Source organism: Rhinolophus hipposideros (genome assembly GCF_964194185.1).
Source record: "Rhinolophus hipposideros genome assembly, chromosome: 5".
Taxonomy (NCBI): domain Eukaryota; kingdom Metazoa; phylum Chordata; class Mammalia; order Chiroptera; family Rhinolophidae; genus Rhinolophus; species Rhinolophus hipposideros.
Window position 1 is genome coordinate 33,501,773 of NC_138051.1, and position 22,295 is coordinate 33,524,067.

Genomic DNA, 22,295 nt, shown 5'->3' on the forward strand with positions numbered 1-22,295 from the left:
AGAAAAATTAAACATAAGCCTATTGCTTTTCACTGATATGATAAAATGCTTACAACAATCAAAGTGCCGATGTGACTATGAAGAGTATTTCACATGTTATTTTGAAAAAATCTATGAGAAAATGTGAACTGTGAGAAAATTTACGTATTTGCAATACTGCTTTTTATCTACCATAAGAATGACTGCCAAAAAACCAAAAATCAGGTAATGTCTTTTTAATATTCAGGATATTTAACTAGATATTGTAGTTTACTATTATAGAAAGAAACGTAGCATATTAAAATCAATTTTCGTTAACTCTAATTTATGCAAAGCTTGATTGTGAGCAATAGCTGCTAAAAGGATGCAGCATTGTTGATTCATACACAAGTGTTTTACTTAACTACATTGGATAATAGCAGTTCTCCTAAAGGAGTATAAAAAGCAAAGTGATTACCAGTCATTACTGTTAATTAGGGCTCACATTACATTCCTTGGGATGAATCTCCTTTAAGCTGAATACATGGAAAGTTTATTTTTGAAGGACTGCCAAACCTTGCCTAGGTAAGGATTGGAATAAGCCGTCAACTACCAGTAAGCAGAATAAAAAGCAGGGACAGATCAGCATCCAATTAGTACATCGAAGTTTTTAAACAGGAAAAGGGCTGAGGGGAATGAGTAAAACTGGAAACTCATACTTCACATTCTGCAATCTCACTGATAAAAGGAGGAAATGTGTGTTTATCAAACTTGCTGTGAGTGCACAGTTCATTTGGAGTCCTGTAAACAATTGCCTGACTGCCCATTTCCAAATGCATGTGAAAATCTTGGAGATGCAGAGCATCATATTCAGCAAGCAAGGTCATTCTAGTGATGCCCTGGAAATGGGAAATTAGGAAAACGTGGCAATCAGAGGTTTAGGGCTGACCAGAAAAAGCCCTGAGGCTGGCTTACCATCTTTCACCACCAGTCAGGCTGTCTCTGCTTATTCAGTATTAACACAACAGGGCTGCGAGGGAATGAAAAGAACTCCACACACCTAACTGGGACATTGGCTTTCTTGTTTAGAAAATGATAGGCATTTGTCACAGGAAAAAAAAAAGGTGGGGGGAAGGAGCGGGAAGAAGAAGAAAAATTCAAACACAACTTACAAGAACAAGCTCTGAAAGAAAAACAGTCTCCTGGTGAACCTTTAGGAAAGGACCTGGGGAATGGCGACATCCTGTTGATTATCAGGTTTCCTTTCCTCCTATACCACTCTGCATTTTAAAATGGAGACGAAATATTCACAAAGAAGTTTCAGAAGCAATCCATGCTTGTTATTAAAAAAAAAGAAATTCAAATGTGCAAAAATTATACAAACACTTAATACTTTCCACATACAGACTTTTTAACCTTCAGACCTTTTCTATGCATATATTTGTACAAATCTATTTACAAACATGTAATTATACCATATAGCATTTTTGGTAATCTATTTCCTTCTCTTAATAATATATACAGATGTATTTCTGAAACTTGATTTTTGATGTCACACACTATGCTATTGTATGGATACACCATAATTTAGTTTGCCAGTCATTTCTAAATCAAGTACATCTTTAGTTTTTTTCCTTAGAATAAATTCCCCAAAGTGGAGTGGCTTGGTAAAGAGACGGTGTATTTTTGTGTCTGATGAGTTCTGCCAAATTACCCATAGAAAGGCTGAACCAATTTATATGGCTGCTGGCAGCACATGAGGGTACCCATTTCTCTAAAACCACTATCATTTCTAAATCCTGCCAAAGTGATAGCTGAAATTTTGAGTTAGTGAGGTTGAACATTTTTTGGCCGTTTGAATTTCTTTCTCTGAAATGCCTGTTCATATCCTTATCTTATTTCTTTATTTGGAAGCCAGCTTTTAAACATCCTTTTAAAAAACCTAGGGATTCCTTATCAAATGCTACCTGAGAGAATCACCAGAAATAGATAATTTTAAAGAGGAAATAATGATTATACAAACATTGAAAGATCCTATTAAGACTGGTGACTTTGCATGAAACTACTTTACAACATATTATATTATAAAAGGGGACTCTCAACTCACCCCCCCACCAAGAAAAGAAAAATTAAAAACTGAAATGGTGTTGCAAACATTATCTCATTGAAGCTACCTTTGCTTTCTGTAAATGGAAAAATCTATTATACTAAGCTGGCATCGTGCAATATTTTGTGTTGTCTTTTTTACTTTTTTCCTTATACAAAAAAATCAAATTGCCTTATTAGCTTTTGGTAAGTCAAGGAAAGAGACCGTAAGTATGGAGGATGTACAAGTTCCTCATGCTATTACACTGGACCAAGGACTTAATTAAAATGTGTCATTCTTGAGACAAGTACAAGAAAAAAATGAAAAATGACCCCTTTCCCCCCAAAATCCATTCAATTCAGGATCTCTTTTCACAGAACCAAGAAATTGACTAAGTAGCCAAATATGCTAACTCCTAATTCATCTTCAGAAACAGGTTTAAATCAGAATGTAATTTCAAGCTGCAGATCACGTCTTTTCTCTTTTAGACAAACAATAGCTTAAAAACTTGAAAAGCCATTACCTGGAACAGTACTTCTCAAACGATGTTAAGAACTACTTTTTAAAAAATGTCTAAACCTTTAATGACTGAAACTTCTGTAAACTATAATTAAAATGAATTACAAAAAATAAAATTTAAAAAGATACATAATACAGGACCAAACTTTTATTATAAAATTCAACAAATAAAATTACTCTCAAATGACTATAAAAGTTTCTCAATGCCAATTTTCAAATTCTAGAAATGGCTGGCGTTGGACCAGTAACAAATGCTACATGGACTAGCACCAACCCCCAGACCACACTCTGAGAAGCAATAATCTAAAATATTCTGAGAGCTTTGCAATTCGATGAGATCAAACACAGATAGATCACTTTGATCTTAATCACCCCTCTTCCCCTTATCAAGCCACATGCCTGCCCCTCTGTCTCACTTTTAAGTCACACATGCCTTATTGGTTTATATATGCACTATATATGTATTGTTATAATATTGTAATACCTGCCTGAATTAACATAAATGTAATGCTGGGAGGCAGCAGAACACAGTGATTAAAAATACATGTTCTACTACTTTCAAGCTGTGTAACCTTGAACAAGTTACTTAACTTCTTTATATCTCAGTTTACTTATTTGCAAAATAGGGATAATAAACCTGGGTTGATGTAAGGATTAATTAGAATGTAACATACAGAGTTTAGAACAGGCCCCGACCGGAAGTGCTACATAAACAATAGCAATTATTATTACAATAAGACAAAAATAATTGGGAAAAAAAATAACGTGGCTCTGGGCTTTCTAATAATCAATATAAAGAGGAAACGAAATGAGTTGCATGATTTACAGTGTCCATGCAATAAAAACTGTCCAATATTTAGAGTAAGGCAAACTGTTATAAAGACTAAGTCCTGAGAGAAATCCCACCCTTGGATCATCATAAAGTTGAATGTGTGATATGATAAAAATTCTCAACAGCTTTTCTAGAACAACATACAACAAAAAATTCTGAGCACCTCATATGGACAAGGCACCACGATCGGCAGTGTAGAGTATCCAAAGTTGAAAAACACATAGCCCCTGCTTGCAAGAGGTTATAAACTAACAAGGGAGACATATTAGATATGCAAATAATTATGCTAAAAGGCATAATGTAATAACTACCCAAAGAATGCAAGGCACGGGAGAACTTCAAAAATAGAAGCTACACTTGAGAAAATCAGGAACAATGCCTTTTGCGTCCTTATCCTTCTCTCCTTCAACATCAAATTGAAAAGCCTATTAAGAACCAGCCAGAATACATCCAGGATCCGAGCCTGTTTCCCCTTCTCTGGTCCCTGTCACTTCCTACTTGAAATTTTGAGCTGCCACTTTGAACTCTATTATCTTTGAGATCTTCATATCCTTTTTGAGGAACATCACATCCTCATATGTTCTCAGCTGCTACTTCTATGCTGCTCTCCTCTTTACTCTTTAGAAACTCCAGGAGGCCCTCTGACCTCACAGCACACAGCACAGTACGAGTTCTGGACTCAGAGTTCTGGGCTCAGAGGACGAAATGATTCCTGACTGGAGTAGTCATGAATACCTCCAGGCTACTAGACTTTCTGCAATGGATGGTTAGAACAGCAGTTCTTAAATTTTAGAAGAGAACAGACCACTGTGAGATTCTGATACCAATTTGGCCCTCTCCCCAGAAAAATTTACAAAAAATTTGAACAAAATTTGAGAATTCCAAAACACCTCTCTCCTCTAGATTAAGAAATGCTGTCTGAAAGTATCATATTTTCCTGCACTGAAGTCCACTAGACTGATTCTTATTAGCTTTCCGTGATCAAGTCCGGGTTAGATGACCACTCAAAATCAGTGGAACTTTGGTGAAGGTTAAGGAAGTCACGAAAATGACTATGATATTAATGTTATCCAAAAAGCTAAATTGTGAAAGGTTCAAAAGGGAAGACCATGGGTTATTTATCAAATGCTGGTGTTTCTCTCTCCCCTCCTCCCCTCCCTGCAAAATTACTATGTAGAAAAGAATCCATAAGAGAACTGGTCTTAAAATACACCATGCACCATTTCAGTGGCTCTAGAACCAATCCTATACAGGTGGCAAAGAATTCTGCACAAGAGAAATAAATGTCTAATAAATAGCTGTTGCCTCTTCTGATTTGTTAATTTATTTTTATAGAAATCTACAAGGATCGATTTTAGCTGAATTTTGTCAAAGTTAGATAGGTTTAACTTTGTTCAGTAAGTTTAATTTAACAACAGCTCATTAAACACCCACTGTGTTCAAGTACACAAGTGCCCACAAGGCCCAAACTGTAGTCTATGAATAAGTGTGGTATAATTCTGCAGGCATTGAGACGTAATTGCTCTTACATACAGGAAAACATGTAACAGCCCCATTCTACTGCCTCTGGACATTCAAAGAGCCACTTTTCAAACCTCTTAATTTTTCATATATACTTTTATACATCTAGATTCTCTAAACTCAGTTGATGTTCTTTTGAATGGAAGTCCTTACTTGAGGCTTTTTACAAAGGAGTTAATACAAAATACACTGACTTTAAAGGTAAGCACATAGTTAAATCCTAAAAGAATATGCCAAAATATATTTTAATGGAAAGAAGGCATCTATTAATATAAAACTTTTACCATCGTTGAGTTCACCTCTTTAAGTTCATTTGAAACAACCACAGTTTACCCATGTTGGAAACTAGATAGAAAACACTAATTCCACATCTCTTGGAAGGCTGAAAGTCTAAAAAAGACTCAGGAAGGCCAAAAATTATAAGCAACAAATGTCAAAGGATAAATCCAATCCAATATATAATATATATTTGTCCCCATTAAAACCTCTTTCACGATTTGAATCATTGTCATTCTTTTTCTTCTCTGTATTAACATACTAATAAAGTCAAGAGGAATTACAGTCATCTCAATCCCAACTTGCAGCTACTATTTAATAATAACATACTAGTGGAACTTCGTATGCAATGAAAAAAAATTGACTTTATTCAGCTTTACTGGATTACTTTGGAAGCAAGGGACTAACAGAGAAAGAAACCTGAGAGTGACATGAGACAGGCAGACTAGAAAAAAAGGAAAAATCTAATTTATACAGCATCATCTTTCTAAAAACCTAAAGAGGCTCTCGTATTTTCTTTCATTTATTCTCATAACAGATAAATAAGACAACAAGGAAGATATATTCATATTTTACAGATGGAATAACTGAATTCCAGAGGAGTATATTTGTACACAATGCCTGTCTATTCCAAGAGTTGTATGGAATATCATAAGAAATAAAAAAGAATGGAAAACAATCCTTGCTCCCTGAGATACTTATAATTTTTAAAGAAAAACCCACAACATAAAACAAAAACAAAAAACCTGTATATCCAAATAATTAAGTACTATAAGAGATTCAATATTTTTAAAAGGTTCCAAAGAGAAAGATACTATGTTTATTGTGGTCATATGAAGGAAGATATCAAAAAGGAGATGCCATGTAGAAGAAGTAATTGGAAGGTTATTTCTGACTAAAAGGTTATTTCTGACTAAAATACAGCACTATACAAGAAATACATGTACTGTGTGGGGAAAAGTAGTCTAGTTTAGGGTGGAACATAGGTTCTATGAAGGGAAACACTGGGTAAAAAAAGACAAAAGATAAATTATAGAGGGTGAGAGATTGGGGAAAGACCCTGAGAAGAATGTAAGGCATCAATTTTCAGTTTTGAAGCCAGGTTCAATCTGACATAATGCCCAAAAGCCTATACAACCTATAAAGATGTTATATTCTGTAAATAAGTGGGACTACATCACACTAAAAAGCTTCTGTACAGCAAAGGAAACCATCAACAAAATGAAAAAGCATCAAACCAAATGGGAGAAAAATATTTGCAAATCATGTATCTGATAAGGGGTTAATATCCAAAATATGTAAAGCACGCATACAACTCAATAGCAAAAAAAACAAAAACAAAAAAACAATTAAAAAATGGGCAGAGGAACTGAATACATTTTTCCAAAGACATGCAAATAGTCAATGGATAGATGAAAAGGCACTCAACATCACTAATCATCAGGGAAATGCAAATCAAAACCACAATGAAATATCACTTCACACCTGTTAGAATGGCTATCATCAACAAGACAACAGATAACAAGTGATGAAAGTGTGGAGAAAAGGGAATACTTGTGCACTGCTGATGGGAATGTAAACTGGTACAGCTGCTATGGAAAACAGTATGGAGGTTCTTCAAAACACTAAAAATAGAACAGCATATGATCCAGCAATCCTACTTCTGAGTACACATCCAAAGAAAATGAAAACAGGATCTGAGAAGATATCTGCACCCCATGTTCACTACAGCATTATTCACAATGGCCAAAAAATGGAAACAACCTAATCCATAAATGGACAGATGAATAAAGACGATGTGTTATATATAATGGAATACTATTATTAAGCCATGAGAAAGAAGGAAATCCTGCTGTTTGTGACAACTTGAATGAAACTTGAGGGCATTATGCTAAGTAAGTCAGAGAGATAAAGATGAATACTGTATGATATCACTTAAATGTGGAAACTATACAGAGTGAAACAGAAAGTGGAGTGGTGGGGTGGAGTGTGGGGTAGGGGGAATGGGAAGTGTGGTCAAAAAGTACAAACTTCCAGTTTTAAGATTAACACGTTCTGGGGATCCAATGTACAGCACAGTGATTATAGCCAATACCATATTTCCCCGAAAATAAGACTGGGTCTTATATTAATTTTTGCTCCAAAAGATGCATTAGGGCTTATTTTCAGGGGATGTCTTATTTTTTCATGTACAACAATCTACATTTATTTATTTATTCATGTACAAAAATCTACATTTATTCAAATAATCATGTAATCTTCTGGAACATCATCATAACTCTCCAAACCCCGAAATTCTGGCTTCAATTTCTTGCGACTCCATTTCTTGTAGAACCATTGGCCCCAATCTCTCATGTCCAGCAATAGAGATCTCCTTAAATGAGCACTTCTTGTCCATGTAGCCTGCTCGTAGTGCATTGGCAACACAGCTGTCAGTGATTTTATCCCATGAATTCTTCACCCAAGGCACGACCTCTTGCAGGCAAGGCTTCACAAAGTTTCCACGCTGATTTCTCTCCATTCTATTTTCAGTGTAGTCATTGATTTCCATGCACAAATGGTCCTTGAATGGCTTGTTTATTGCAATATCAAGAGTCTGGAGATAGTCAGCCATTCCTGCGGGAATCATTATTTGATCTGTTCTCTCTGCAAGGAAGTTCTTTATGTCTTTAGCGCGGTGAGTGCTGGCTGAATACCAGACTAGCAGCCTCTTCAGCCACCTTGCAAAACAAGTGGCAGCATTAAATCGACCAACTTCCTTATAACTGCTTGTGTGCACCAGGGTTTTTTGGTTTCAAGAACATAAATGCCTGAAATGCGTTCAACCTTATCTTTCTTGCCCTTAGTGATGATTAGAGGTGGGGCTTTCTTTCCATCCAGATGAATTGCCAAAATACAGGTAACACGTGCACTTTGGTAACCAGTGGAGGGAATGTAGATTGACGAGGTACTCTTCTGATCAATTGTTGTTTGAGATCCTTGGCCCATAAACACAGCAGTTTCATCCATAGCAATCATGTTGGAGGGTTGGTATTTAGAAAAGTCGATGCCATCAACAAAGGACTTAAATGAAAGTGCACATTTAATAATTTTAGTATCTTCCAGCTTGAACAGTGTCGTCGATCTTCTTAGAGACAGTTCATATCGCAGAAGGAAGCCATACAGCCAGTGTTGTGATGCTTTGAATTCTTCTAGGGATATTTCTAACTGCGGTGCCATTGCAAGGGCAAATGCTTGAATAGCAGCCCTGTGCACAACCAAAGCCTTTGCTCTCCTGTCAGCAATCCATTCACAGATGATGTCTTCTAGCTTAAGAAATAATGGTCACCGACCTGATCCACACTTGGCACTTCTTAGCATTTCCCTCATCCACCTGTTGACTGCAGTTATTATACTCTGCTCGCCATTTTTGGACCATTCTGAGATCCAATGTCTTCTCTTTCCAGAAAGCTGTAAGATTCTTGCCCCGGGAGTCCTCCACGATTCCTTTCTTGTACTCAACAAAATAGCTCTTTCTTTTTGCACTCATCTTGTTTGGGGGTCGAAATATTATTCCCTTTAAATCTACCATTAAATCAAGTGTTAACTGAAGACTTACGAGACAGGAGTGGCAACAAAAATGATGACAATTAAGAATGATGGTCCACACAAAAGCGATGAAAAACTGCAGGCACCAAAATTCAGAAAACGTTTCTTTATTTCACATGAGTGCATTAAGTATGTCCGTTACAATACACGACGTATTGAATTATGAAGATTCATATTAGACACAACCAACTCCGTTCGTTATCAAGTGCGCATGTTATTTGTGCATTGTGTCTGTACTCCAATTGGTCATTTGGCAATAGTCTTGAGTTCATCTGTTTACATAGGTGTTTACCTCTCCTCCAAAGGCGCCCGCTTGTGTATTTACAAATACTTAATTATAATTTGTATTATCACTTATTTTAAGTATTAATGTCAATAATACTATTTACTTTAATTACATGTTAATATGATTATTTTATAATTCAGTATGTCCTTCGTGTGTTGCAACGTACTAAATGAGTCCGTCTAGCTGAAGATCTTACTTGGGCTTATTTTGGGGGTAGTGCTTATATTATGAGCACCCTGAAAAATCATGCTAGAGCTTATTTTCCAGTTAGGTCTTATTTTCAGGGAAATACGGTAATATTGTATTACTCTATACTTGAAAGTTGCTGAAAGCAGATCTTAAATATTTTCACCATAAAAAAGAAGTAGTAATTAAGTGGTGGGGATGAGGGTGTTAACTAATGCTACGGTGGTAATCATTTTGTAATATATATCAAGTCAGAATGTTGCATACCTTAAACTTACACAATGTTATATGTCAATTATACTCAATAAAGCTGAAAAAAGAGTTTATATTTTGCTTGATTATCAGTTAATAACTTTTCAATATAATTCTATGAGAATTAGAATCCCACCTCAATGCATTATGATTGTTAAATGCACTAAGATCATACAACTTGCTTCCTTCTGTGAATCCATAGTAGGTGTTTTATTTAGTCAGGAAATAGGATAAAATATTTTAGTTGATGTATATTACATATAACTCTATGAAGAGAATATAAATGTTCAATTAAAAGGACCATGAAAACTAACATTTATTAAGAGTTAATCTTGGGGCTGGCCCGGTGGCTCAGGTGGTTAGAACTCCATGCTCCTAACTCCGAAGGCTGCCAGTTCGATTCCCACATGGGCCAGTGGACTCTCAACCACAAGATTGCCAGTTCAACTCCTCGAGTTCCCTAAGGGATAGTGGGCTCTGCCCCCTGCAACTAAGGTTGAACATGGCATCTTGAGCTGAGCTGCCTCCCGGATGGACCAGTTGGTTGGAGCGTGTCCTCTCAACCACAAGGTTGCCGGTTCAACTCCCACAAGGGATGGTGGGCTGCTCCCACCTGCAACTAGCAAGGGCAACTGGACTTGGAGCTGAGCTGCGCCCTCCACAACTAAGACTGAAAGGACAACTTGACTTGGAAAAAAATCCTGGAAGTACACACTGTTCCCCAATAAAGTCCTGTTCCCCTTCCCCAATCAAATCTTAAATAATAATAATAATAATAATAAATGTATCCTTAAAAAAAAGAGTTAATCTTAATGAAACGAACCTAGAATGATATGAAGCATCTTATATACTATACTATACCAGATTAAAGAGACAACAAAGATAGGGTGCTATAAAATTTAGGATCATGATATCTGTAATATATAGCTACCATAATTCATTTTGATTATCAACATTGCCCAGTGAAAGCTAACTAAATTAGCCATGGAACTGTCAGCTTACAAGGTATCTTACATAGACTCTGTCATTTTTTATTTAAATACCACCCTCTAGCCCTATCACTCCACCTCTTCAGTATCCCCTCTTCACCTTTCCCACTGTGATGCTCCCAGATCCTCAATCTTTCCTCTAGCCTCATATCTCAGTTTGCAATTTGAAATCCTCAATTCCAGAGTTCCACTTCTCTATTCCATTTCTTGCATTACAATGGTTCAACCTAATGATTTCTGAAGTTCCCTTTCAACCATACAATCCCTTTTGCAAAATCCTTCAATGTAGTGGCTTTCAAATTTGTTTCACCATAACAATTTGTTTAACCCTAGGATGTACATATATGATGTTTAACAGCCTAGCATAGACATAACATACACACACGCACGCTAACGCACACACACACTTTTCACTAAATAATAATTAACCTTACCATGTACAATGCATTTTGATATTTTCTAAATATTTTATTCAAGTCTCTTTCATTTAAAAAAAATGGTTGTGATCCATTAAATTGAGTTTGGAAAATACCAACTTTATAATAATCTTTGGCCTAAAATTTAAGAAACTCTCTTTTGGCTTCAAACAACGATTGCAGACTTATTTTCCACTACTCCTCTACTCCTTAAATTGAACCACTTGCTATTTCCCTAATATATCTCATGATTTTCTATTTCCATGACATCGGCTAAGCTGTGCCCTTAATTTGCAACATTCTCTTAGCCATTCTCCCATACCTGTCTTTGTCAAAATCCAAACAACCTTCAAGGGTATCAAATGTAACTTGCCCCATAAAGCCTCTCTTGATTCCCCAACAGGAGAGATTTTCTTCTCCTCTCAATTCCCGTTAGCCCCTTAATTGCACACTCTAATGGCAACTCTACCTTGTGTTAGTTTCTTTGTGTATATATCTTATCTCCTCAGGGTCTGTGAAGGCAGAGACTCACTTGTGTATCTTTTGACTCTATAGTACTGGTACATTATTAGCATCCAATTAATAGTTACAGAACTAAAGACATTACAAAGTCTCTAAATTGCAGCAGTACATGTTAAAGTTAATTGTAAAAGTCAAGGTCAACTAGTACATCCCTCTGATTCACTCAATTTTTTCTCTTATCAGCATGTCACAGAATAAGTCCGTATTGAATCATCTCTTACAAAATAACAAAAACAAAAAAACCTCTAAACATTTGTTGATAGTATCATTGTTTTTTATGGCAATTTTATGATTTAGGCACTAAAAATTTACAGAATGAAGACATTCCACATTTAAAAGAGAAAGTCAATATAAAAAGATCAAGATCTATCATATTGTTATGTGGCCACCAATAAAGTCTTGTGCAACAAGAAAATATAAAGGCAACAATAAAGAAAAAAGCAATTCATACTTATAAGTCTTGGTGTTCTTGACAATATCATTTAATAGTGAATATAACAAAGACGAGGTAAACTACAGATCTAGTAATGAAGGAAAAGACTACTAGATGTATGTTAGGAAACATACATCTAGAGTCTTGGACAACACAACTAGAAGTAGACATCTACCAAGGTTTCTTAAAAAAAATATCTGGTCGCATAGTCAGTATAAAAGAATAAAAGTCAACAGGACACAGATGCCAGAGACTGAAAAGCATAAAGAGAAAAAATTTGAAATACAAGTGAAACATACCCAACACACTTTAAAATACAAAGTAGACGGTAAGATAGAAATTTATAGTTCGTAGAGGAAAGGAATACACGGACATAAGAGTAAGTCAGTTGGTGAATTTATAGAGGCACTGAATCGGGCAAAACATAAAATGAAAGGATATATATGTGCATGTGTAATATACATACAGAATCATCGATACCAAGTGGAGAAAGCTGAAGGTTGCAAAAATAGATTGATAGTTTTGCTAGAATGAGGAGTCAGGTTTTCTAGGCTTTAGGGGGAATCTACAGATGAAGACTCTAGACCTGTGATACATTACAAACTGTAATAATTGACAAGGATGATCCAACTATTTATTTCCAGACAGATCTTCCATTGTGTGCATTCTCATACATGCTTGACTTTATTATCTGCAAGGGCCAGAGATGGCACAGCCTCAATAAAGCCACACCTGGGAGTCAAAATGACACCGGTCTGTGCTAATTCCAACCCTTCCTGTTTGAAGCCTAGAATCAATACTAGCAAAGCATTTCTTGTGCCAAGGGACCAGGTTCAATGTCCAAAATCTTGGGAACTGACAGGGCTTGAGGCAAGCTGTGCAATGCTGAAGAGCCAGGAGCAATCTGTACAGGGCTATGTGCCTGTTTAATTAGCACTCTGTCTGGGTCCTCTCTGCAAATCTTAAGGCCATCCATCTTATATGTTCCTCCCACTCCAAACTCTTTGGATTTATATCAAGCTGCCCAACAAACAACAGTTTCTTTCCCCCAAGATCCAAAGTGAAATGAGATCCACAAACTAATTTTCTACCATAAAAAGCTTGTTTTCTAACATGTAGATATCAAAAATGATTTGAAAACATATCTGTTCGGCACTTTCATAAACTATTCAGCACTAGAAATTATTCTTGGTACACTTAGTGCTTATCCTGCCAAATCTGATCAGATACCTTATTTTGAAAAGTTTTACCATCATGCCCATGCTATTTAAGCTTCTAAATGGAAAAACAAAACTAAATAAATTTATCAATAGTTTTACATCATATTTTATAACAGTGCTATGGCTCCTCTGCATTAGATAAATTACTACATAAAAATAATTTGTTAAATTTTGGACTGATTTGAAAAAGCCAGCCATTTGCCAGGAACACTGCTGGACAGTAGAAATATAAAAATAAAGAGCACTGAGCATGTCTATGAGGATCTTACAATCTAGCAAGAGGCAGCCACATAGACAATCTGAGTAGTATCCTGAGAAGCACAGTAGAGGTAAGATAAGCTGCCATGGAAGAGACAGGAAGAAGATAAATTAGAGCTGGTTTCATAGAAGGGTATGAAGTAAGAAGGAGTTCTTTAGGAAAACAAAAACATAAGGATATACAAAAGCTTAGGCATAGACTCAGATATGAAAAAAGCAATCCCCTAGAAATGTTAATTATTTTGTTAGAAATTGAACACAGAAGCTTGTGTAGGAATGGAAGGATCAGAAAGGTAGGATTGCAAGGGCCTCTTAAAGACTCTTTTGCATCAGGCTAATGTGTTTGGACTTTAATAGGGATTATTTAATCATGTATACAGATCAGCTGACAACAATGTGGTAGAAGGGCTGGATGGAGCACAGGACAATATTGAGGGCAAGTCGAATAGTTAGGAAACTCTTGCACAGTACAGATGAAAAACCAATAACAGTGGGAATTAAATCAAAGGATCATATTTCAGAAGTCATAGAAAGAATATCAACGTGGCCTAGAGATCTGATGGTGGTGGTTGGGATGGGAGGGCACTGACAAAAATAAATCTAGTAGTGAGGTCCAGGTTAGACTTAGGTGGTGGGACAAATGATGATGTTTTTAACTAAGAGGGAAAGAGTGTGTGCAAGTGTGTGCAAAGTGTGTGCAAAAAAATAATAAATTTTAAACTTGTTGAGTTTACCATGCCTATTCAATTTTAAGGTGGAAAAATCAGAAGCAAATGAATATACGAGTACAAGCTTACCATTGTGATCCCAATGGTCAACCAGTTTTGAAAGTAGGTAAGAAAAAGAAAGAGGGGATAAAGGGAAGGAAAGAGAGGAAGGAGGGAGAAACAGGAAAAAGGAGGACAGGAAGGAGATACTGAGTGAAGAACCATCTAGGATGGTTTGTAAGCAGTTGGAACCTATTTATTTTCAGGAAACATGTTGCTCTTTGCCCCACTCCCCCGTCACAGTTCACCTTTATACTAACAACAGTTTGCTTTATATTTGGAGATTCTTCCCTCCCACAGTGGGTTCTGTTGTTTCCACAGAACCAAGGGACTCCATCTCTTACTCCAGGAATGACATATGATCTAGGCCTGCCCAATTAAATGGAATCATCTTCTTACAACAATGACTGACTCATGGATAATACAAGTCAGGACACTGACAATGAAACAACTGGATTTTCCTTTGACCTATTAAGAAGATGGAAGCTTTTTCTACTAGATTTGAACCACAAAGAATATAACTGAGAGCCATCTTCTAACTACCGTGTTTTCCGGAAAGTAAGACCTAGCCGAACCATCAACTCAAATGCATCTTTTAAAGAAAAAATTAATATAAGACCCGGTATTTTATATTATGTTATGTTATGTTATTTTATATTATATCATATTAATTATGTTAATTATATTATTATATTATACCAGGTCTTATAGTAAAATAAGATTGGGTCTTATATTAATTTTTGCTCCCAAAGACGCATTAGAGCTGATGGTCCGGTTAGGTCTTATTTTCGGGGAAACATGGTACGAGGTTCCTGGCTGAGCAGAGAGGCAAGAGATAGAAATGGGGAAAAGGTGAAGGGGGAACTTTGATTATATAATTTGTGTCCTGTATCTAGTCTACTTGAAGCCAAACTTAGATTATTTTCAAGAAATCGTCTTTATTTAAACCAGCTTAAACATGAATTTCTGTTCCCGGTAATCAAAAGAATTCTAACCAATACAAAGACTAAAGTGGGAATGATGTTTACTAAAAATATTAAATTAAAACCTGTTTTAAAAAATCATTCATTTACAAGCTTTTCTATCAATAGTAACTATTTCATTTAAAAAAAAGAAGGCAGTTATTTATTGTTGTACTCAAATTACAAGTGCCCATTAAGGAATTCAAGGTCACCAACACCAAGGGACCTGATGAGAAAAAGAGTACAAGAAAAAAAAGTAACAAAGATTAGAAGAGGAAGACTGAAATTGAATATTTAACTTAAGAAAAAATATTAAATTAATTACATTAGAATGAAATTATCACAGATTTCTCAATCAAGAGATTCCATTACAATGAAAGCAAAGTTATGCCCCCCCCCAAAAAAAAAGAGAACAGGAGGGAGACAACAATAGAAAGAGGATTTCAGTTAATTTCTTGAGTCAGAAAGCAAAAGAAGAAATGATGACTGATAAATTAACACAGGAAGCCATAACCTACTGTTTACATGAAAAAGGAAGAAAGCCAAGAAAGGAATCAAACGAGGTCACAGAACTCCAGGTATAACAAGTATGAGATACAAGGCTAGAAAAATTCTAACGACAAAAGTGTTCACAGTCACCAATCACGACTTTTGAGAAAAACCTACAACATGAAAGAGAACATAAACATAAGAAAAAGACAAGAAAACAAATATTTCAGGAAATGAAAGATAATGTTTAAAATCTCTAATCTGTGTTTTAAGGAGGATGTAGGGATATTACACCAAGAAGGAGAAATAGGTTGTTACAACAAGGAAACAATCCATAAACAAGTAAAGTTCTTGGCTATACGACTGCCAAAATAAAATATGTGAGAAAAGATAAGAGACATGAAGTTTCATTCTAGGAGGTCTAACGTCTGATCAGTGAGAGTACCAGAAAAAAGAAACGGAGGAAGTTGAGGGGAGCAAATTATGAAACAAATAATGGGAGAGCATTTCCCAGAGCTGTCCTCATACTGCAATTCTAGTGGCGCTGCTATTTTTTGTGTGTGAGACTTGACATCAGGTTTTCTTCCCGCAAGAAAAAAAAAAAGGCCATATTAGTTCTATGCCTCCCATCCACACATTCCTCTGTACAACAGACAGACCTTATCTTCTGCCAACCATCCATCATCCTAGGCGTCATTCTATTTGCTACAATGTAGGTTAACAAAACTATCCTTGATTCAATCACTATGATCAAGAGAATGCCACGCTGTGACTGGCTTTCACTTGAATTAATGCCATCCCTGAACCAACATTAAGGGAAAGAGGACAAGGATATGCTGCTACTCAATAGGAAGATGTGGAAGGGATTCAGGGGAAGCAACTTTCAATGTCCAGTGCATTTTGTTGTGACATTTCAGTACACCCAGCGTAAAGACACAATCATAAAAGTTAACACAGAGGAAAAACAAGTCAGTTCAAAAAGGAACAAAAATCACATCAGCATCAAACTTCTCATCAGCAAACTGCTAGCGGATCATGAAGCAATGCCTTCAAAGATTTGAGGAAGAATGACTTTCAATCTAAAATTTTAAATTCAACAAATGTATCAATCAAATGTTGAGGGCAGAATAGGAATGTTTTCAAAATGTAAGAATTTGAAAGTACCTTCTCTAAGGAAGTTTCTTAAAAATGGATTCCACTGAAATAAGGGAATAAACCAAGAAAGAGAAAGATATCAGATCCAGTAAGAAGTAGCCTCAAACCAGTGGAGAAAGAAAGAATATATTGGTCCTTAAATATATTCTCTACAGAGATATGGTATTTATAGGTGTCTTTTAGTAACTACTACATTGCTTATGTGACTTAAAAACACACACAGAATTTGAAAATTACTATGTTTTCAGGAAATAATACAGGTTATCTATATATCAAATTATTCCAGATAAGAACAAAAGTGACATTTTAATATTAAAGAAATTCTAAATATAAAACATAGCTATATGAAAATCAGGTATCTTGCAAACAGCTTGGGATTTACATATATATATATATATAGATATATACATATATATACATAGCCACACATATACATATATACATATGTTACAACTATATATATACATTCCAACTATATATACATATATATACATATGGATGTCGTATATAGTCGTAATCACCTGATCTATGAGATATAAAGGCTTATTATAGCTCTATTAGTTTTCATGACTTTTACAAAAGTTAGGAAACCTTTAACTGTGAATTCTTCCAAATCTTTCCTACTTCTTTTCAGCAGTCAATTATTAATAAACTGTCTAAAAAAAGGAACATCTCCTACTGAAAAATTAGCCCTAATATTTGGGAGGAAAACAGAGCTACAAAAACAAAAACTTACATGTGAAAGTCACAAAATTGCAACCTGTTATAAATAAAAGTTTGAAAGTAAAATAAACCTAAATGTTTTCAAAGATCCATTAGTATTCAAAGGATTGAAAAAAAGCAGTTCCACATTTTTCTTAGGACAAGTGAAGACTAACTTGAAGAATTATAGCTCTTCTAGATTTGTTTTTTCCATAATTGCTCAATTACTCATTGGAATATGTAAGACCTTTATTGGAATCTTTGCACTAGTGTTTCATAAATGGATTTAACTATAAAAGCCTGGTTATTCAATCTCTTCCATAAAAACAATATATTTCTGGTATTTATGTCCTTAAAATATCCCAAAGTAAAATTAGTATTTCTATACAGGAAAAGAAGGAACTATTTAGTCACAGACAACTTGATAACATCTCTTTCAACTATAGTTATAATTATCATGTACAAAATTCCAACGCAGAAGTTGTCAAGATTTAACATTGGCATTAATTTATGTCATAACTGATGGTTATATAAAGATAATGACAAAGCATCCATTTCTTCAAAGACAGCATGGATTTCTTCTTAGCTACTAAGAAGAAATTCTTGACCATTTTTCATTAAATTGATTAGTAATTTATTATCTATTCCTTTCTTGGAAGGCTGTGATTATTACATAGCTTCTCCAAAGTTTTCAGTTATCAGTGATTTTTAAGCAATCCAATTACTTCTGGTGTGAGTTCCACCATTTTGTAATACTGGTTTATGCTAAAACTTAATTTTCAATTTCTTTATATCCTGAAAAAGAAATTTTGAAAATGCAGAATTTGCACTCAGTATTTCATACCTCAAAGTGAACACTGTCAAGATTTTAGTTGCCCATATGGAGAGAAGACTATTAAAAGTGGAACTCTTTTGTGCCTTCTCTGTTTGATAATCATAATAGTTGTTATTAGCATTTGTCTTCCCAAAGGGAAGAGACCAAGTCCCTGTGATTTCCTTTGAAAAATATCTACTTATTATGCTATCCAGAACTAAACAGTAAATTATGGAACTATTATAAGTGTTTCCCCTATTAGTTTCTGTTTTAAAGGATAAATAAAAATGAAAATGTTCTGGCATACAAAATAAGAAATATTTTAATCAAGGAAACTTCAAAGAAATTTAAATGCTTCACATATTTTTTGAATCAAAATCCTTACTTGATATTAAGCTTTGATTAGCATCAAAGTATAGCTTTGAAGTAGCTATTTGGGACTAGCACATTTTCATGACAAAGGTTCATGACTAACTTCTGAAAAGCTGAATTTCTCTGAAGAATGATAAAATAAAATACAATGTCCTTTGGTAGAAAAAGGGACAGAAATCTTCCTTACTTTCCTTTGTGAAAAAAATGTTAAGAAATCCAGGAGATACTAGTTTAAATTCTCTTATTTCATTCAGTATGCCTTATATGACTTGACTATAGCTGACTGAACAAAATTCATATTTAAGAACACTGACGTGTATTCAAATAGTTGGCTATTAATGAAAATGGAAAGGTAATTGCTTAGTATAAAAAAATCTCCATTAATTAACACGTACTGAGTATAGTACCTACTAGAAAAATGAGCCCCACACTTTGTCTCCTAAATTTTCTGTCTAGAGAAATTAGCAGTGAATGTACAATGGCTGCCAAACTCTTATATACAGGGACTTGAGTATCTAATTCATACCTTCTCTACTAGATTTAAACAACGCTCAGTCTCTCACTTTCTTTAGGTCTATTTAAATTTCACTATATCAGAAAGGTCTTGCTTGGCTACTCCCTACCATCACTCTTATCACCTTGGCTCTGCTTCATTCTTCTTCGTAGTACTCATCACCAGCATACTATTTATTTGTTAATTGTCTGTCTCCTTCCACTGGAAAGTAAGCTCCAGCAGAACAGGACTTTGTCTGATCTTTTCATTGTCCTAGTTCCTACAACTATGTACCAGGCACACAGTATGTATTCAAAAAAATAAATATGTATTTCTAAAAAAAAAAAAAAAAAAAAAAAAAGATTGAAAGGTCATCAGCTCCAAAATCCTAAGGGGAAAAACAACTCAGGTAAATATCATTTGACAATCCTGGAGGATGCCAAACTATGTCAAAATTTATTATTTTTAAATACTATTTAATATAAAGACATAGTAACAATTTTCTTTTCTATCCCAAAAGACAAAATACCTTTGTAAAGAATAGTTGGGCTACTAACTGTTGAAAATTATTTCCTACCAAATAATTCAGTAAATGTAATTTTCTAAATTATACATAAAATTCAGTAAATGTAATCGGTCGCTCTGCATACCTTAACAAGCTTCAAAAGCTCGTAGAGGTCTTCAACCTCATCACCTTCACATTTGGTGTACACTCGTCCTGTGTCCACACTCCTTCCTCGTATGGTGCGGCGATAGAGGGGAAGAGCCAGCGCTTCTGCATACAAATCAATGGCACGGTGACCTACTGTCTGATACATGTAGCTATCCAGTTCATCTGATCCCACTGTAACAATTAAAGTGGGAATAATCAGTAAAATACAGTGAAAAGGAAAGTGGATTTGAAAGTCCATCCAGGTTTTATTGGTTGGAGAGCAGTTAACACATAACTTAAAGGCTTACTACACTGTATCTCTCTGCATTCACAAAGTGAAATATGAGTGGCACATTTGTCCTCAGTTGTATCCAGTTCACATCAGCTCTAGTCATCTCTACTGCTGATTACAAATACAATTATATATACAAATTTTTTAAACTATGTAGAATGAATGTTTGAAGGGAAATGTAACCAAATTTTAATTATTCAATTAAATATTTTATTATATAAATGTTTTTTCAAATAATTCAAGGTTATTCACAAAGTTATCTGGAGTTATAGCAGAAAAACTTTCTTAAATATCTTAATACATGACAAATATTTGTAAGAAAAAATATTTAGATGCTCTTGCTATATTTTTTATTCAGTACTTCAACAGAACACATACACATATATAAATTGAATAGTACTAAAGCAGTTACAAATGTGTATAGAAACATAACTTAAGCTAGTCAGTAACACAATCACTGGTTGTCACAAGATTCCACAAATATCAACATAGGTAAAATATTCAAAACAGTTGAGTCACATCAGACTTTTTGGCGAATCAAATGAACTTAAAAATATATTAGAATAGAGTTTGTGATCTCATAATTTTAATTTTTAGAAAAAAGAATGAATATATACAAAGGTTATTTGTAAAGATATTCATTACAAAATATTTATAATAGATTAAAATTATAGTATATCCATGAAATACTATATAATTTGAAGAGCACTAATATAATTTGAAAAGCATTTTCTAAAGAATTATATTCTGCAGAATAGAAATCCCATGAGATATTAACAGGCAATGGATGAAAAACGATTTCATGGTCAAATCAGTTTATAAAAAAGGGGAATAAATCATGTTAAATAGGTGTCTTTGCTGCCTTTCTTTCTAGGCTAATGTGTTTAAGGTGCTTGAATAAGGGAAGAGAGTATGAACTCTCTCTCCAATTTATCTATCCACAAAACACATTTCATGTGGTATTTGTATTTCAAATAATATATCTAGGAAATGCAATGGTAGAATAATACTTAATGACATGAAAGATGTTCACAGTATATAAAGGTTAAAAAAAAGGTTACAAAACAATTTGTTTGACATATATGTATACATGTGTTATGTATACATATACGCCAAGCAGGTCCAGGCATTCCACTGAATGTGAAAGCATCCTATCAAAAGGCATGAAAAATGGTATCGTAAGAAAAGGCTCCTTCAGGAATCAAAACCATCAACCATATGCCATCACATTTTGACTCATCAGTTTTCTGGACCCACACATCGGATTGGCTTCCATGTACTCACATCATCATTATAAATCTGTCTATTCCTGGTCCAGTAGGCAGTAGAGATATAGCCAGTCACCTAAAAACTTTTCTGTGTACCCTCATCTCAAACTTAGACTGTTTCTTTAAATGTATTAGTTTTAAAAATATTGATACAATTGACTTAATATTATCTAAAAAACTTTGAGCTTCTTAGCATGAAATGATGTTCGCCTAATAATGAAAACATTTTGCTGACTTCAAAAATCTAGAGGACAATTTTCCTTTAAGGCTCCATTTAGTCCTAACCACAATGCAACTTTTATTAATGGAAGCTACACAGTAATAACGGTATGAGATCAAATAAAACCAAAAGGCTCCGCTGTTACCTGAAGCACCTCAATTAACATGCCACAAAAGTTCCTACTACAAATTTAAAGAGATGGTTTTATGAATTTTATGACAATTTCACATTATCCCCATTGACGGGGATACATTCCTTTCCAGACGACCTATTGAACACCAAGTGCCATGAATTCATTCTAACCAACTTTACGCTATACTGGAGTCATCTCTACCAGTCATTCCTCTGTAAGATTTATTTTACAACATGTTTGGGCGGAAAAGAAGTCAATCGATGAATCATTCAATAATCACCAATTTCCTGTAGACTTGAAATCAAAATTATCTAAACCCTCTCCATCTCCCAACCCATAGACATCTATTTTCTTTCACTACAATTACAATAGGTTCAGCTGATTGTTTCCAGCTTTTACTTCATAATATTTCAATTCCATTTACTACTGAATGTTTCCTCACTAACAACATTCTAAATAAATGTCTCCATTACATGGTGAGGTATTAAGATATACTTTACTTGTCATCTTACCCACCCTGCCAGTGAACCATTACCACAGGGAAAATTATACAGTAATACAGACTCGGTACAAGGTAACTTAGTAATTCACATAGAAAAGCTGAAGAGAAGACAGAAACTCCAGGGAGGGAAAT

At 34.7% G+C, this 22,295-nt stretch overlaps 1 protein-coding gene across 2 annotated transcripts in view; it reads right to left on the reverse strand.

The window, feature by feature from the left end:
• The window catches only part of DPH6 (diphthamine biosynthesis 6), a gene marked incomplete at its 5' end in the record, with an annotated part of 152,605 nt that overhangs the window by 124,918 nt on the left and 5,392 nt on the right, over window positions 1-22,295 (reverse strand). The window contains one exon of one of the 2 annotated variants that reach the window (XM_081050522.1): window positions 19,747-19,940. In XM_081050522.1, coding sequence (XP_080906648.1) covers window positions 19,747-19,940 — 194 coding nt within the window. The remainder of the gene's footprint in view (window positions 1-19,746; window positions 19,941-22,295) is intronic. The other variant, XM_081050523.1, reaches the window with a different exon arrangement.